General features: G+C 36.4%; 3 protein-coding genes across 3 annotated transcripts; 1 reads left to right on the top strand and 2 right to left on the bottom strand.

Annotated features, from left to right (window-relative positions):
• Positions 1 to 657: 657 nt before the first annotated feature.
• LOC130958204 (uncharacterized) lies at positions 658 to 1,750 on the bottom strand. The gene is made up of 3 exons (XM_057885178.1): positions 1,462 to 1,750; positions 950 to 1,245; positions 658 to 852 (listed from the first exon to the last, which is right to left on the bottom strand). The coding sequence occupies exons 1-2, from the start codon at positions 1,497 to 1,499 to the stop codon at positions 960 to 962; spliced, it is 324 nt and encodes a 107-aa protein (XP_057741161.1). The 5' UTR covers positions 1,500 to 1,750; the 3' UTR covers positions 658 to 852; positions 950 to 959.
• Positions 1,751 to 10,712: 8,962 nt separating this feature from the next.
• LOC130956626 (pathogenesis-related protein PRB1-3-like) lies at positions 10,713 to 12,680 on the bottom strand. Its single transcript, XM_057883654.1, has 2 exons — positions 12,407 to 12,680; positions 10,713 to 11,158 (listed from the first exon to the last, which is right to left on the bottom strand). The coding sequence occupies exons 1-2, from the start codon at positions 12,678 to 12,680 to the stop codon at positions 10,713 to 10,715; spliced, it is 720 nt and encodes a 239-aa protein (XP_057739637.1).
• A 3,436-nt stretch (positions 12,681 to 16,116) lies between these two features.
• LOC130956627 (uncharacterized) lies at positions 16,117 to 17,427 on the top strand. The gene is made up of 3 exons (XM_057883655.1): positions 16,117 to 16,439; positions 16,548 to 17,073; positions 17,179 to 17,427. Exons 1-3 carry the CDS (start codon positions 16,117 to 16,119, stop codon positions 17,425 to 17,427), a joined length of 1,098 nt encoding a protein of 365 aa, XP_057739638.1.
• The last annotated feature ends 208 nt before the right edge of the window (positions 17,428 to 17,635 follow it).

Genomic DNA, 17,635 nt, shown 5'->3' on the forward strand with positions numbered 1-17,635 from the left:
GGGAAAGGATTTCGAAATGTCAAACAAGCTAAGAATTTTTTTAATTTAAATCTAATTCACTTTGAGTGTGTTATTTAATACAAATCATACAAATCTAAGTCTCTTAAGTGAGTTGGCTAGCCAACTAGAAGTTGATTGAATATTGTATTACTATTAATTAATATTTAACTTATAAACAGGGTGATTGATTATGAAATGACCGATCAAATATAATATATACTTGTACACCATGATGAATGCTTTAATATATTTGATTAGTACTAATTGCAAACTTTTTATTTATTTATTTTTCATTTTCACAATACATTACACAGAAAGATACCCAGGTAGTACACTGGACAAAAAGTCTTTAACAAACTAACACAACCACAGTTTAAACCAAAATAATCATTAAAAAAACTGCAAGATTAACATATCTACCGTAGTAGGGGTGTTTGCGGTGCGGTTTGGTTCGGTTTGGTTCGGTTTTTGAAAGAAAAGTTATTCAATCCAATCGTTTAATTAAACTGCGATTCGGTTTGGTTTGATTTTTTTGTTAAGGTCATTCGAATCAAACCAAACTAATTAATATTGGTTTGGTTTGGTTCGATTTATTCGGTTTTTCCAATCAAATAAAAAAAATCCTACTGTATTATTATGTAAAGTTATGGTGTCTTCTCCAACAAAATAGCTAAACTTCTTAATACAAACCAACCTGAAATAAAAAAGTTACATAATAGCTAAACTTCTCAATATTTTATACCGGTATGGGTCATGATGCTGCACACACGTTCCAGATATCCGCATTGGTTCTCTTTCTCTCTCCCTTTCAATCTGAGAAGCTTTCCTCCTTTCCTTACGACTCAGCTTCCTCTACAAAATTCATAATATATACAACAATATCAATACATTCATCCTGAAACATACACAACCAAATAATATTTATAATCACATGCAGATTTTTACTTACAATTGCAGGGTCACCTTTGATCACCTCTTTTTGCCTTTTTTTCTTCCTCCTTAGCTTTCTTATCCATGTAAACAAGCCAACCATACCTTTTAACCCCATATTCTTTAGCTATTACTTCCATTCCTTCATCATTGCTATCATCACTGTTAAAATCCTCATCATCCTCATCATCTTCATCCTCCTCATTGTCATCCTCATCATCTGAAATCTGGGATTCATCCTTTCCATTCCCTTCATAAGAAAATCCCACCTGAGAGTACGATCCCTTGTTTGCAGCAGGCTGTGACGTGTTAGCTCTACAAGTTTGCATGAATATAAATAAAGAAGATCAACTGTGATGAAATACAACAATAATAGAACAATGTTGCAGATAAATGCTGTTAGTAACCACAAAGAATTAGCTTTACATGTTTGGAAACAATTTCTATGGATAAATGCCGAAAGCTTCTGTTTGATGAGCATCGAAACAAGGAAAGAACAAATTATATAGAACAAAAGGAATATCTTTTGACCTGTCTGATGCAAATGGAGCAGCAGCCTTGGCCTCCATCTCTTAATTTACATGTTGCAGAGCCTCCTCATCAAGGCCAGAAACACAACAACAAATAAATTAATAACCAGCAATAAACTGCACAACAAATTAATAACCAACAATCCAGCAATACCAATTACTAAGTTATCAACATTCAACAATTAATCAGCAACCAGCAACAGCAAGACAGCAAGCAGGATATTTTCAATATAATGAACCATTAAACAACAATAACATGAACCATTAAACAGCAACACAGCAAGCAAGACATTTTCAATATATTGAACCATAACACAACAATAAAATGAACCATTAAACAGCAAGCCACTGAGCCAGCAACAAAATTTAGCCAAAAATTGAACCATTAATACTTACACTAATGAACAAATCAACAAAACTTAGCCAAAAATTGGTGGTCAGATACTTAGATATATAAAATTGGTGGTCAAATATATAAAATTTAAAAAATTATAAATTCAAAAATATCAATTTTGAAGATCAAATTTGTTAGTCGTATGTATAATTCTATTCGACTAATTGCACATGGTTCATCTTTTTCTCTTCAACTATTTTGTTATTTTTCACCTTCTATTAATAGTGTAAGAAGTTCAACACTAAACCAGCAACAAAACTTAGCAACAAATCAACACTAACGAACATAATTAATTCATTATACCCAAAATATCTATTCATTATTTATTTAATTTTTTTAAAGTAAAGAGATTGATAAAATATTAAAGCCTAAATACTTATTTTTTCATTTGACCAATAACAACACTTTTAATAGGGGAGTTTATTTGGAATGTTGGCAAGAGGACTATAGTAAAAAATAACAAGAGTGCCTTCATTATTGCGACACTCAAAAAGACAAAAAGATACTTATTTCTATCATTAGTGCAAGAGTTGGAGTTGTAGTCAAAATATTTTTTTATGAAAAAAGTCTAAGGCACCAATTATATAACAAGTCAATTAAATCAACTTCTTTTTATTTTAAAATTTAATTTGAGAAACTAAGATGGTGAGATGTTTTCTTTTTTTTTATAATAAATCTTGTTGAGTTTAGAAATATAAATAACAAAATTAATGATGACAAACATGCTGAATTTGGGTTAATAACTCAAGTGAGTTTGATAATATTTATTGCATGTCTAAATTATTTTTTTTATAGTCCAAACATATGAAATAAAATGATCAACAAAGCAGCTGAATGAAAAATGATTCATTAACCCAGTTCATTATCTTCCAAACAAAAAGAAAACAATCCTAAGCTAAACTTCAGAAAAGTTCATTTCGGGTAATGCTCACACAAAAAAAGAGTATTCTAACACCAAAAGAAGAAAGAAAAAAGGAAATCATGTCAAATTAAGTTCAGCAAAATAAGAGATTAAAGGTAATTAGTTTCTTTTAACATGCAAGTCAATTGTTTCATAATTTTTTTTTCTGTACTACCATTTTGGACAAAATGAAAAAAATAGTGACAAAATTTTTTTATTATAAATCAATGGTTAAAAATGTTTTTTGGAGGCAAAGCACAAATTTAAGGGTTTGAATTTTGCTAAGCTCTTTGAAAAAAATAAATGATGTTACTGCTGTGTCTGCTACGGTGCTTAGTCCTGATTCAAAATTTCTAATTTTTGGGGCTAATTGAAGAAAGAAGAAGGAAGATTTCAACTAGTCCAAAATTCAAGAAATTGATTCTTGAAAGAAATTCTAGCCGTGGCTCAAAGAAGATAAAAAAAAAATTTATTTGAAGACAAGGTAGGAGAGAGAACTAGAAAAAGAGTGAAGAGTGAAAACTTCACAAACAGAGTTTGAAGTTTTGGAAGCATTGCACCTACACTAAAGGGACACTCCGCTAAGATGAAGAACAATGTTTTGAGTTCAAAAGTTGGGTTTAGTGCATATAGTCAAGGCTGTAAATCATCGTCTCCTTCATGGTTTAGTGTTTATATTTTTGTTTTAATGCTATATCTTTCTTTGTATTCATTAAGAGGTAAAAGGTAAGAAAAAAGGTATTGAGAAAAAACCATTGAAAAAAAAAACTGAGAGAAATACTTGAAGAGAAAAATTGAGAATAATTTTAGATTTCTTTTGGTTGAATTTATGGTATGTCATGTATCTGAGAGGTATTTTTTGCCAAGTTTGATAATAAGCACTTAGTGTGTTGAGTCTAAGTAGTTATATAGCCAAGTCAAGTTTATGTTAAAGTTTGATGTGTCTCTGATAGAATTACGTTAAGTATTTGGGATTGGTGTATGCATGCAATACTTGAAAAGATAGTGAAAATTTCACCAACGTTGTGGTGGAGATTAGATGTAGATTACATTACACTAGATAATTGAACCAGGATATATGACTATGTCATTTTTTTATCCTGCTTTGATTCTGTTTTTTTTTTCAAGATTCATGAGACAAAATGAAATTGTCTCTTGCATAATCCAATACGCAGATCAAACAGAAGCTAAATTATAAATTTTGGTTTAAGATTTTATTAATCAAGTTTTTAAGAAAGTCATAGATTCAATCACTCTTTTTTAGGCCATTAAAAATTTTTAAACTTGTTTTTCAATTAGTTAATTGGAGTTAGTTTCACTCTTAATTAATTTTCTAGTAGAACTATTTTTTATGTCCACCCAAAAAGACACCGCATCTGCTCCACTTGGCGATCCTGGATTATATGCAACGTTTTGGCCAAATTTGCGAGGTTTCTGATGTGTAATTTCCCTTTGCAGTTTGTAATATTTAAAAAGTTATAGAATACAAATTTGTCCATACAGATTAATAGATTACGTGACAAGTGGCACTATGATGCTTGAAAGGAAACAGGCTTGGCAGAGATCATAACACTTGTCGAGCTTGCAGAGGAGCCACGTCTTGGAAGAAGATAACCAGCTGCTTGCAAGGGAGGTGGGCTATTATTTTAATATTTGGTTATTGACCGTTTTTTTTTCATGGAATTTTTGTTTTGTTTTTTTGGTCATGTGGTGGGTGGCTAATTAGATAGACTTTTTTCTTGGTTCTTTTTATTTGCTTAGATTGAATTTTATTTTAAAAAAAAATATTATATTAGATGTGTATTTAATCTTTTGTTCTTTTTTTATAAAATTCTAAGAATGCATACAAATTTTATTATTTAAAATAAAATGGTAACAAATTATTTTATTTTAAATAAAAAATGTTAAGCTTAAAAAATTAAAGAAGTTTTAACGAATTCTCTTTTAAAAAATATATATATTATATTAGTTATTCAATATAAAATAAGCATTTTAAAAAAAAAGATGATCCGATGACAATTAATTTTATGCTGAATAAATAATTTTTACTAAAGTAAAATGTATTAAAATATTGATTAGTTGACTGGCTCTTTATGTATATTTTATTTTGATTTAATAATGATAATAATAATATAAATAATAATAACAATAAAAAACAGATAGTAATAATGTTAAGAAATAAAAAGTAATGAGATAGTAAAATTATATTTTTGGAATAGCATAAATGAAAGAGTAATAAATTATTATAGAAAAATTAATATAATTAAACTCATAACTAGAAAATGGTTTAATACAGATAGATTTATAGACAAATTTGGTATATATTACAGATGAATTTTTTGTTACCGATAAAATTATCGACGAATTTTGTCTCTCTGTAAAAGTCTCGTCGAAAATTATTTACCGACGAATTTTTTTCGTCGGAAAATTACCAACGGATTTTTCCTCTGTAAATTCTCCATCCATTTCCCGAAGCTGACGAACTTTTCGACGGATTTTTCGTCTGTAATTACAGACAGATTTTCCGTCTATAATTACAGACAAATTTTTCGACGGATTTTTCGTATGTAATTACAGATAGATTTTTCGACGGATTTTTCCGTCTGTAATTACAGACGAATTTTCCAACAGATTTTCTGTCTGTAATTACAGATGGATTTTCTGACGGATTTTTCGTCTGTAATTTAAACCTTGGAAAATCATCTCACACTCTTATTATAGACAGAAAATTCGTCTGTAAATCCGTCAGTAAGCTAAAATAGATTTTTTTTCAATTACAAAATAAACTTGTTTTCATACAAAATAAATATAAATTTAATACAACTTTTATCTAATTTGTATTCAAATATTTATAATATTACAAAAAATAAACAAATTCATTGTATTATAAAATTAAAAGAAAATTATTATAAACAAGCAAGTCAATATAATTCAAAACATAAACAAAGTGTATTATCAACTATAATCCTCAGTATATTGTTCAACCATACTAAATTTTACATAATTTTACATATATTACAGAAAGATTAACTGAATTCTTTCTCAAAAAATAGACATGAATCAGCATCCATCAACCATATGTGCATGAATTCTTCTTGAACCTGATAGGTTTGATTTAGAAGAGTTGATCACCAAGGAGAAAGTAATTTCCTTATGGTGCTTTGTTTGACATGCCAGAGCCTTCAGCAGCAAAATAAAAAATAATTATTGAGAAGAATTCTGCAAATGCTGCTCTAATTGCATCAGGCTGAGCAGCCTCTCTAGGAGACCCAATTGCAATTCTTTGGACTGCCATCAATTCACGTGGGAACAACAAAGGATCCACATCCTCTTCTGCTCAGCCAAGTCACCAAGAGAACCTCACTGCTCAGCCACCCTTTTATATATTACATTGGAAGTTTGAACCCTCTCCAACATATATATTATGCACTGTCACGCTCTGCAACATTCACAATCTCAATTACTATCAACATAATCTAATAATTAGCATATAATTAGAGACATGAAATCCTAACTTTGAGTAGAGGCATTACAGATCCATCGTTAAGAGTGAAGATATCGAAAATTTAGAAGCATAATGTCAACAAGATTTTGAGCTGTAACACTAAATAACAAGCAAATGATTATCAAACAATGAAAGTTGTAAATAATTATCAAACAAATAGCTCAAATTGAATTACAAATTACTTGAACAGAGCAGAACAGAACAGATTCAACGTTCGTCCAAGCAAATGATTCAAACGAAAGCTTCGATTGCAGAAAAAATTCATCAAAATCATAGTAAACTCGCAGATTCAAACAAAGCACAAAAGTAGAGTATGATAAACCTAAAGCTGGCACAGAAAAATTGAGCCCTAAGGTTTATCACGAAGAACAGAATCACAAAATTAGGATTTATATACTTGAAATTTGAGATGGTGCAAGGGGGATCTCGTAGGACGCAAGGTATGACAGAGAGAGATTGTGTGATGCAAGCGGCGACGGCAACGGCAATGGCCACGGCGGAAGAAGCAGAAGTAGCAGCCACAGAGAGAAGAAGTAACTCGTGCCAAGGAGAGAGGAAGATGCTTGTGTTTGATTTGTGAATGGAGCTCGAAACACAGTTTGAACGGGGGCTGCCACGGAGAGAGAAGACGGTATAGGTTAGGTCTAAATTAAAATTTTCAGACGGAAAATTTTAAATTACAGACAGATTTTTCGTCTGTAATAATTTAATAAAATGCAGCGTTTTATCTATTTAATTATAGACGGATTTTTCGTCTATAATCATTTTTCACGAAAAAAAGATTAATTTTACTAACAGAATTATCGACGGATTATATTTTTCGTCTGTAATTTATGCTAATTTATTTTTTTTGTTTTTCGACAAAAAAATTCTTTTGAAATTCTGTCTATATTTCCGTGGGATAAAATCCGTCGAAAATATCCATCTGTAATAACTAGTTTTCTAGTAGTGACTCCTATGTCGTCTCATCCAAAAGAACAGATGTAATCGAACAACTATATAAAAATGTTTTATATCGTCAGTACATTAAAATTAAACTATAATTTGTATCTTAAAGTATAAGATAAAAATACATATCAAATCAAATTTAATAAAAAATAAAATAATATTGAAGCATTATAAATTAATGAACTTGTTTAATTGAAGTTTATATGAATGAGTTTTTTTACTCAAACTTATTATTATTATGCTTCCTCTAATTATATAGTTTGAGGTATAGATTATCATCATCGTCCTCCTTTGTATCAGAGAAAGTGTAACTACAGATCTCTTCTGAACTTTTTGAACCAAATTCCTCCTCTTCACTGCTAAATCAAAGCTAAAGTCCATGTTCAATAACACAGCAACTCAGTCACCTGGCTAGCCACGGTACAAAGAAAGCGCATCAATATGACACACCACGCACTAAAGGAACCCAACTGCAGTCACGGTTCCAAAATTCATATCACAGCATTAACGATGACACACCAGATTACAGTACATCACACCACAAGTTACCACACCTACTCAACAATCATATCATACACTATCCTTTTCTCTTATCATTCTTTATACATACATGTATAACTATTATTGTCTCACAGTCAGTTCGTCACTATTATATTATCTTATTTTATTTCCTTTCTTTATTTTCTTCATCTATTCACCTTAACTGCAATTAATTATCACCATGCTATTATTATTCTTAGACTTTTTAATTTTTATTTTTATTATTCTTTTTTTTTACTATTCTCTTTATACATATATATCTATCATTGTCTCAAGACTACTATTATATTGGCTTGTTCTTTCTTCTTTCCTCCTTTTTTTATTCTTTTTTTACCTTCTCTTTTCTAATCCCAATTAATTATCACCATGTATTAGTTTATAATTATTACACTAAAAAATGAACACTACTTTACAAATAAATTAAAAGAATATCATAACTAGGAATCATCTACGTTCCTATAAATGTAATGAAAGAGTAAATTTAACTTCTTCTACTATGAGTATTTTTTAAATATTTATCTTTATCTTTATAATAATACAAATAGAAAGTTTTTATGCTGATATGACACTCATATATTGAGTTTGGGAATTATTTTCTTAGGTGTCGTCTTAGAAATTTTTGAAACTTTATTTACAAATTAATAAATAATAAATTATTTAGTTAGATTGTTAGATATTAAAAGGATTTAGTTTTTGAGTTTATTAGCAAAGTTGTTAAAAATTTAATTTTTATTTTTAATATTATTGAACTAATTTAAAATGCTGGCATGATGCTCATATGTTGAGTTTGAGAATTATTTACTTAGGTGTCGTCGTTATAATTTTTTTAAACTTTATTTATAAATTAATAAATAATTTGGTTAAATTAATAGATATTAACAAAAATTTAGTTTTTTAATTTACTCGCTCGCAAGGTAGTTAGATATTTAATTTTTAATATTATTGAACTAATTAAAAAAAGTTATTTATAAATTATTAATAAATTATTACCGTAAGTAAACTTTAAAGTATTGATTAATAAAAACAATTTTTAATACGTTTAATTTAATAAGTCATTGTGTCCATTTCTTCTAAAACAGTACAAACTAAAATCTCTCATGTTTTAGTAAAAGTTTAAAATGAATTGAATTAATTTAAAAAAATTATTTAATTGAACTGGAATGTCCTTCAGTAAAGATGGATTTCACTCTTTTTTGTTCATGTTAACAAAATCAAGAGTAAAGTATCGTTTTTGTTCTCAACGTTTAGGATAAGTCTTAAAATCGTCTCTAACATTTCAATCATCCTATTTAAATTCCTAACGTTTTAAAATTGACTCAATATTGTTCTGCCGTTAGGAATCCGTTAACAAAATTGATGGCGGAACAAAATTGAGACGATTTTAAAACATCAGAAATTTAAATAAGACAGAAATTTTAGGGACAAAAATGATACATAGAAATAAATTTTAATTTTATCCTTCAATAATATCAATTTTTTATTGTACATAGTATTCAATTATTTTTTAATCACATCTAAGTAAATTACAGTTAATCTCATTCTAAATAAATTAATTTTTTTATAATTTTATACTTAAAGTATTGTATTTTTTTATAAATAAATAACTTTTACACTTTTATTCTAAATAATGTAATTTTACTTTATTACTTAATCACATTACTTATATTTTCTTTATAATTTTACACTTTCATTCTAAATAAATTAATTTTTTATTATTTTACACTTAAAGTAATGTAATTTTTTATAAATAAATAAATTTTATACTTTTATTATATTCTAAATAATGTAATTTTACTTTCATTACTTAATTATATTACTTATAAGTTTTTTTTATAATTTTACACTTTCATTCTAATCATTACATTATTTATTTAGAGTGAAAGTGTAAAATTTACTTATTTATAAAAAAATTACATTACTTTAAGTGTCAAATTATAAAAAAATAAATTTATTTATAAGGAAAGTAATGTGATTAAGTGTAATTTATTTAGATGTGATTAAAAAATAATTAAATACTATGTACAGTAAAAAATTGATATTATTGAAAGATAAAATTAAAATTTATTTCTATGTATTATTTTTGTCCCCAATGTTTTCGTCTTATTTAAGTCCCTAACGTTTCAAAATCGTCTCAATTTTGTTCCGTCGTCGTCAATTCTGTTAACAGATTCCTAACGACAGGACAATATTGAGTCAATTTTGAAACGTTAAGGACTTAAATAGGATGATTGAAATGTTAGTAACAACTTTAAAATTTACTCCAAATGTTAGAGACAAAAACGAGACTTTACTCCAAAATAAAAAACACTTCAAGTCCATTTTTGTTTTTTTGGGATACACAGCCAGTATCCAAGCCCTGCCAGGACCTGCACCTGCTAGTACCATGTGTTGATATGCTATTGAAGCACATAAAATATCTATAAATCTGCACCAAATAGTATTTTGAGCATGTTTTACCAACTCTTGAACCCATTTCAGCGGTTCAACCCCAAGTTGTGCACGTGCATTCTTATGAATTTTGAGATAGTCTTCTGGAGAATTTTTGAGCCATTAATAACAATGGCACCACACTTACAAAACTTATTACGAGTGCCAAAGTTTTCAACAACCTTTCCATTTTCTTAAATTTTTCTTTGTTCCTTTGCAAAAAAATTTCTTCGTCAACATTTTACCATTTTTCAACCGGTTATAAGGGACACGAAGATCGATCATTTTTCTTGGTGGCTGAGCACTGCTTCGATAATTTTCAATTTTTAGGGCACACTGAGTTCCTTATCCAAATAGTTAGGAACTGGAACAAATATTTACTCTAAGTCTCTAATCATAAAGATCAAGAACCGTAGTAAAAAGTGCAAACTTATATTATATCCAAATTAAATTCTTACATATATTGGTATTGTAGAGTGCTACCAGGTTTTATTTATGTAGTGACGATAAAGTGTGTTGAGGGAGATAAATGACGAATTAATAGGGGCGCTCATTTGGAATGTTGCCTTTAGGGCTATAATAACAAGTAAAAAGGGTTCCTTGATTATTCAAGCATTTGTTTCCAGAACATCCTACAGAAGTAGTTGTACGCCAAACAACCTGTGTATAGTAAAGACATTGATTTTTGTCATCAATGCAAGAATTTGTTTTGTAGTCGTAATATCTTTCTTGATTCACAAAGAAAGTCACAGCATCTTTTCCGGTTCGATCTAATTCTGATGAATACTTGAAGCGTACAATGTTTTGGCCATATTTAGATTTCGTAAATCTAATGATATTGCAACGTGAAATGTATTTATACACGTATCCCATAGCATGTCTTGCCAGCTTCCGGTCCCACTTTAGTGGCTCTACACCAACTTTTGCACGTGCATCGTTGTGAATTCTAAGATAGTCACTCCCTGAAGAATTTCGAGCAGCCACTGAAAACCATGAAATCACATTTACAAAACTTATTACTACGATCCAAATTTTCAACAACCTTTTCATTCTGTTAATTTCTTTTTATTTTTTTGAGGATTGTAAAATTAAAGGCAATTTCTTAGTGTTGATTCAGGGAAGGAGGTGTATATATATATATAGATAGATATACGGTTATACTAGAAAGACAAAAAACAGCTAAAATTTATTTTATTAATAAATATTAAATAAAATAAATTCATACCGATTTTAGTTAATTTTTTTTTATTAAATATTTCCAATATATACATGTAGCCTTAACAGATAACCGAGAAGGTAACAAGTGAAATAATAATAATATCATGTTATATATATTGTCTTTTGGTTCTCATTAGTGTGCAAGCTGGTTTGTTTAATATTTCAAAGTTTACTAATATATATGCGATGCAGCTAGTATATTTAGGCCTGGTTTAATAATTTTTTATTTTTGGAACTACTTGTATTTTTTAAGAGTATAAATACTAAAATACATTTATTCTTTGTATTTGATTGTTACAACGTGCTTAAGTAACTTATAATACGACGAGGTTGCGATAAAAAAAAATAACGACAATAAAATTGCCACCAATTTTATTATGAAAAATGAATAAAACCATTAACATATATGAAAATTAAACTAATTTTTAAAAATATCTTGACTGTATTTTTGTTTTTTACACTTCTTTTTTCTTTTACCTAAATTAAATATATTGTAACATATTTTTGTTTTCAATTGCTTATGATTTTATTTAGTCATTGTATGTGAAATTTTTACGGTTATATTTTCAATTAGTAGGCGATTTGTATATATGATTGAACTCGTTAGACAGTGATGATGAAAAACATCGCAGCTTTATTAGGAACTTTTAATGTTGATCGTATCCGGAAAATTAAGATATTGTTACGGCCCGGCCCAGAATCAGCTTTGGGCCGACCCGACCCAAGCAGCACCCGACCCGGACCCGCGCCCTTCAACCGACCCGGACACGCGTCCTGTACGGTTCACACACGGCTGCAGGACAGCGTCCTCGGAAATATGGGCCTGTCCCATAAGGGGCCCACTACTGACATGTATATAAGGGGAAGATTGGCTCTTCCCCCGAGGTACGTCACATTCTCTCACCCCATTATTCTGCCTGCCTGCACATTACTGACTTGAGCGTCGGAGTGTCTTTGCAGGTGGCACCCCCCTCATCCGTTCACCAGCCCAAGTGCTCGTTAGCACGGCAGACCCCCAATCTGTGCGACCAGGACTAAGACATCCTCACCTATCCACCTTTGCATCTTCTGTTCACCCGACCTGTTCGGAAGCCGACGAACGAACATTGGCGCCGTCTGTGGGGATCTCTTTGCCTGAATGGAAGTCGCGCCAGGTCCCGGCGACCGAGCTCGAGCAGCCGGAGCGGAGGGGGCAGCCTCTGTCGCCTCGCAAAGGGGAGGCCGGAGATCCCCCCAACAACACACGAGAACCCGACCATTCGGGGGAACGGGCGGCGATAGCGCCATAATAATGCAGGAGCTACGCCACAGGGTCCAGAACCTAGAACGACAGCTGGCCAACCGGGAGAGGGATGGATGGTCTACCGACCCAAGCTACACCCCGTCTCCTGGGGGCGAGGAGGAAGAGAGCTCTCACCGAAGCCGCTCACGGCGTATATCTACATCCCGGATGGAAGCAGAGGGCACGCAAGAGGAATCACCCATTCCGAGAAGACGGAATGACACAGTCATCTACTCTCGCGGCAGACAATCTCGCCGAACGGCGAGAGGTCGTGAAGACGGGGAAAGGAAATCCGAGAGAACACGACAACCCGTAATAATGGGTGTCACGCCGTTCCACCGATCTATCCTCGAGGTCCGGTTGCCGAAACACTTCGACAAACCAACGGACATGAGGTATGACGGAACTCAAGATCCTCTAGAACATCTCACGGCCTTCGAAGCTAGGATGAACCTAGAGGGAGTAGGCGACGAAGTAAGGTGCCGCGCCTTCCCGGTAACCTTAGCAGGACCAGCGATCAGATGGTTTAATGGCCTCCCCCAAGGTTCCATCTACAGTTTTTCAGACATCAGCCGCGCATTTCTGGCTCAATTCACAACGCGAATAGCGAAGGCCAAGCATCCTATCAACCTCCTCGGGGTAACCCAGAGACAGGGAGAGCCGACCATGAGATACTTAGATCGGTTCAACGATGAATGCTTGGAAATAGACGGCTTGACCGACTCGGTGGCCAGTCTCTGCCTGACGAACGGCCTCCTCAACGAGAACTTCCGAAAACACCTTACCACAAAGCCGGTTTGGACGATGCATGAAATCCAAACGGTGGCCAAAGAGTACATAAACGACGAGGAGGTCAGCCGAGTCGTGGCTGCCAATAAGTGGCAGCCCGGTTACGGCCAGGCTCGGCAGTCCGGTGGCGATGGGGAGAGAGCAAAAGAAAAGGTTAGGGAGGAGGCATCAAACAAAGCTCCTAGGCCGTTCCCTCGAGTCGGGAAGTTTACTAACTACACTCCACTCACCCTCCCCATTGTGGAAGTTTATCAACAAATAGCTGGGAAGGGAATTCTTCCGAAGCCCCGACCACTAAAGGATCGCACGGGTGGAAACAAGAATCTTTATTGTGACTACCATAAGGGATATGGCCATCAAACACAGGACTGTTTCGACCTGAAAGACGCATTAGAACAGGCGATAAGGGAAGGAAAGCTAGCAGCGTTCTCCCACCTCATCAGGGAGCCGAGAAGGCGTTATCGTGATCAGGACGAGGAAGACAAGGCACGCTCGGCCAAACGGCGGCCGGAGCCCGAAGACAGAGACCACGGCCTCACGGTAATAAACGTGGTAACGGCAAAAAACGCTGCACCAAAATCCCGGTCGGCACATAAGAAAGACGCCAAGGTTCTGGCGATCTCATCTCCACCTGCGCAGAGTACCAAAAAACCTCCGTCCATTTCTTTCGGCCCAGAAGATCAATGGTTCAGCGACGCCCCGGAAAACTCTCCCATGGTCATAACGGCCAGAGTGGGAACCGGCCTCGTCAAACGGATCCTCGTCGACACAGGGGCTGATTCAAACATCATGTTCCGCAACGTGTTCGACGCACTGGGGCTGAAAGACGCCGACCTGACGACTCACCAGCACGGGGTTATCGGGTTAGGCGACCACTTCATCAAACCAGACGGAGTCATTTCCCTACCAATCTCGGTGGGACAGGTGCAAGGCCGAAGGTCGGCGATGGCCGAGTTCGTAATCCTCCGAGATTCCACGGCCTACAACATCATCTTGGGAAGAAAAACAATCAATGATTTTGAAGCTATAATCAATACCAAGCTGCTGATTATGAAGTTTGTCACCGATGATGGGTCCATAGGGACCATAAGAGGAGACCTCGAGACGGCGGTCGCTTGTGACAACGCCAGCCTTTCCCTCAGAAAGAAGTCCAAAGAAGCATCCGGCGTATTCCTAGCCGACCTTGATGCCAGAGTAGAGGACAAGCCGAGGCCGGAACCAGAAGGGGACCTGGAGAAATTTAGCATCGGTGACAAAGGGGAAAAATTCACATTCGTTAACAAGAACCTCCCACAGGAGCTAAAGGAGCCTTTGATTGAAATGATAAGGGCCAACAGGGACTTGTTCGCATGGACACCAGCCGACATGCCGGGCATAGATCCACAAATCATCTCTCATCACCTAGCCGTCAAGCCAGAAGCCCGCCCAGTTGCTCAACGGAGAAGAAAAATGTCGGCGGAAAGGGCAGATGAGGTAGCCAAGCAAACGGCCGGCCTCCTAGAAGCGGGCTTTATACGAGAAGTGGATTACACGACGTGGCTCTCAAACGTGGTGCTGGTGAAAAAGCACAATGGCAGGTGGAGAATGTGCGTGGACTACTCTGACCTTAACAAAGCATGCCCCAAAGATTGCTTCCCCCTCCCCAATATAGATGCACTCGTCGACGCTGCGGCGGGATACCGGTATCTGAGTTTCATGGACGCCTACTCCGGTTACAATCAGATACCGATGCACCGACCAGACGAAGACAAAACGGCGTTCATAACGCCAGGAGGAACGTTCTGCTACAAGGTAATGCCGTTTGGCTTGAAAAATGCAGGGGCGACATATCAAAGGCTGATGAACAGGGTATTCCACGACCTCATAGGGAAAACGGTCGAAGTTTACGTGGACGACATCCTGGCAAAAACGACACGACCTGACGACCTCCTAAACGACCTGGCAAGTGTGTTTGCGTCCCTCCGTCAACATGGTATGAGGCTGAACCCCCTCAAGTGCGCCTTCGCCATGGAAGCCGGCAAGTTCCTAGGATTTATGATAACTCAGAGAGGGGTAGAAGCCAACCCAGAGAAATGCCAGGCAATACTTCAGATGAAGAGCCCGGGCTGTGTCAAGGACGTCCAGAGGTTGGCAGGGCGATTGACATCACTTTCCCGGTTTCTCGGGGCCTCGGCGACAAATGCCCTGCCATTCTTCAACCTCATGAAGAAAGGGATGGCGTTTGAGTGGACGCCTGCGTGCGAAGAAGCCTTTCAACACTTCAAGGAAATCCTAGCGGCACCTCCCGTTCTCGGGAAGCCAAGGGACGGGGAACCACTGTACCTATACCTCGCTATAACAAGCGAAGCCCTGGCCGCAGTACTAGTGCGGGAGGACGGGAAGACCCAACAACCAGTCTACTTCATAAGCAGGGCCCTACAAGGAGCAGAGTTAAGATATAGCAAGTTGGAAAAGCTAGCCTTAGCACTTCTAACTTCCTCGAGAAGGTTAAAACAGTACTTCCAGAGTCACCAAGTGGTCGTCAGAACGGACCAAGGGATCCGACAAGTTCTCCAAAAACCCGACCTGGCGGGAAGAATGATGACTTGGTCCATCGAACTCTCTCAATATGACATACGGTATGAGCCCCGGCAAGCCATCAAGGCGCAGGCGATGGCGGATTTTTTGGTTGAAGTAACAGGAGACCCAGGCGAAGACATGGGTACACGGTGGAAGCTCCATGTGGACGGAGCCTCCAACCAGACCTTCGGAGGAGCCGGGATCATCCTAGAAAGTCCAAACGGGGTCGTATACGAACAATCGGTCAGATTCGAGTTCCCCATCTCGAACAACCAAGCAGAATACGAAGCCCTCATAGGAGGCTTGACCCTAGCAACAGAGGTCGGCGCAAAAAGGCTGGAAGTATGCAGCGATTCCCAAGTCGTCACTTCCCAAGTAAACGGCAGCTATCAAGCCAAGGACCCCTTGTTGCAGAAGTACTTGGAAAAGGTCAAAAGCTTGAGCCAAAAGTTCGACGAGGTCACGATCCAGCATGTACCCAGAGAAAGGAACACACGAGCAGACCTCCTATCAAAATTAGCCAGCACGAAGCCAGGGGAGGGAAACCGGTCTCTCATCCAAGGCATGACAAGGGAACCTGCAATTGCACTACACATAACAACCCTAAGTCCTTCATGGCTAGACCCCATCACCAACTACCTAGAACACGGCCAAGTCCCTGGTGACGAAAAGGATGCGGTGAAATTAAGGAGAGAAGCGGCCAAATACGCCGTCATCCAAGGACAGCTGTTCAGAAAAGGGCTCAGCCAGCCCCTACTGAAGTGCCTACACCCCGACCAAACGGACTACGTCCTCAGGGAAGTCCACGAGGGCTGCTGTGGGCACCACATTGGAGGAAAAGCCCTAGCAAGGAAGTTGATCCGAGCTGGGTACTACTGGCCGTCGATGATGGCAGATTCCAAAGAGTTTGTCAAAAAGTGCATAAAATGCCAACAGAACGCCAACTTTGCCAAGGCACCGGCAAACGAGTTGAGCTTGCTGACGACTTCCCGGCCGTTCGCTCAGTGGGGAATCGACCTCTTAGGGCCCTTCCCTGTCGGCCCTGGGCAGGTCAAATATCTCATAGTGGCAATTGATTACTATACCAAATGGATAGAAGCCGAACCATTGGCTAGCATATCCTCAGCCAATTGCAGGAAATTCGTGTGGAGGCAGGTGATAACACGGTTCGGGATACCAGAAGTCGTCATCTCGGACAACGGCACACAATTTGCTGACAAAAAGTTCACAGAATTTCTCAACGGCCTAGGTATAAGGCAAAGGTTCTCTTCGGTAGAACACCCTCGGACGAACGGACAAGTGGAGTCCGCCAACAAGGTTATCCTTTCAGGGCTAAAAAAGAGGTTGGACAACAAAAAGGGTGCTTGGGCCGACGAGCTGGCATCGGTCCTCTGGTCTTACTGAACGACCGAGCAGTCCTCCACCAAGGAAACCCCTTTCCGGTTAACGTACGGGGTGGACGCGGTAATACCCGTAGAAATCGGAGAACCAAGCCCACGACTTCTTTTGAAAGGGGTGGAGGAAGCCGTAGAAAAGGACCTGATAGAGGAAGCCCGAGAAATGGCCCACTTGACAGAAACGGCGCTAAAACAAAGAGTGGCGCTCCGCTACA

The sequence above is a fragment of the Arachis stenosperma genome, chromosome 10 (genome assembly GCF_014773155.1).
Source record: "Arachis stenosperma cultivar V10309 chromosome 10, arast.V10309.gnm1.PFL2, whole genome shotgun sequence".
In the NCBI taxonomy this organism is placed as follows: domain Eukaryota; kingdom Viridiplantae; phylum Streptophyta; class Magnoliopsida; order Fabales; family Fabaceae; genus Arachis; species Arachis stenosperma.

Coding starts and splice junctions, on each gene's coding strand:
- LOC130958204 (XM_057885178.1), bottom strand. CDS start 1,499: ATGGAGGCCAAGGCTGCTGCTCCATTTGCATCAGACAG. Junction 1,246..1,461: donor GCTCCATTTGCATCAGACAG/GTCAAAAGATAT, acceptor GCAAACTTGTAG/AGCTAACACGTCACAGCCTG.
- LOC130956626 (XM_057883654.1), bottom strand. CDS start 12,680: ATGGCGCTATCGCCGCCCGTTCCCCCGAATGGTCGGGTTCTCGTGTGT. Junction 11,159..12,406: donor CCTGGTCGCACAGATTGGGG/GTCTGCCGTGCT, acceptor CATGGTTTTCAG/TGGCTGCTCGAAATTCTTCA.
- LOC130956627 (XM_057883655.1), top strand. CDS start 16,117: ATGGCGGATTTTTTGGTTGAAGTAACAGGAGACCCAGGCGAAGACATG. Junction 16,440..16,547: donor AAGGACCCCTTGTTGCAGAA/GTACTTGGAAAA, acceptor AAAATTAGCCAG/CACGAAGCCAGGGGAGGGAA. Junction 17,074..17,178: donor TCCCTGTCGGCCCTGGGCAG/GTCAAATATCTC, acceptor GTGTGGAGGCAG/GTGATAACACGGTTCGGGAT.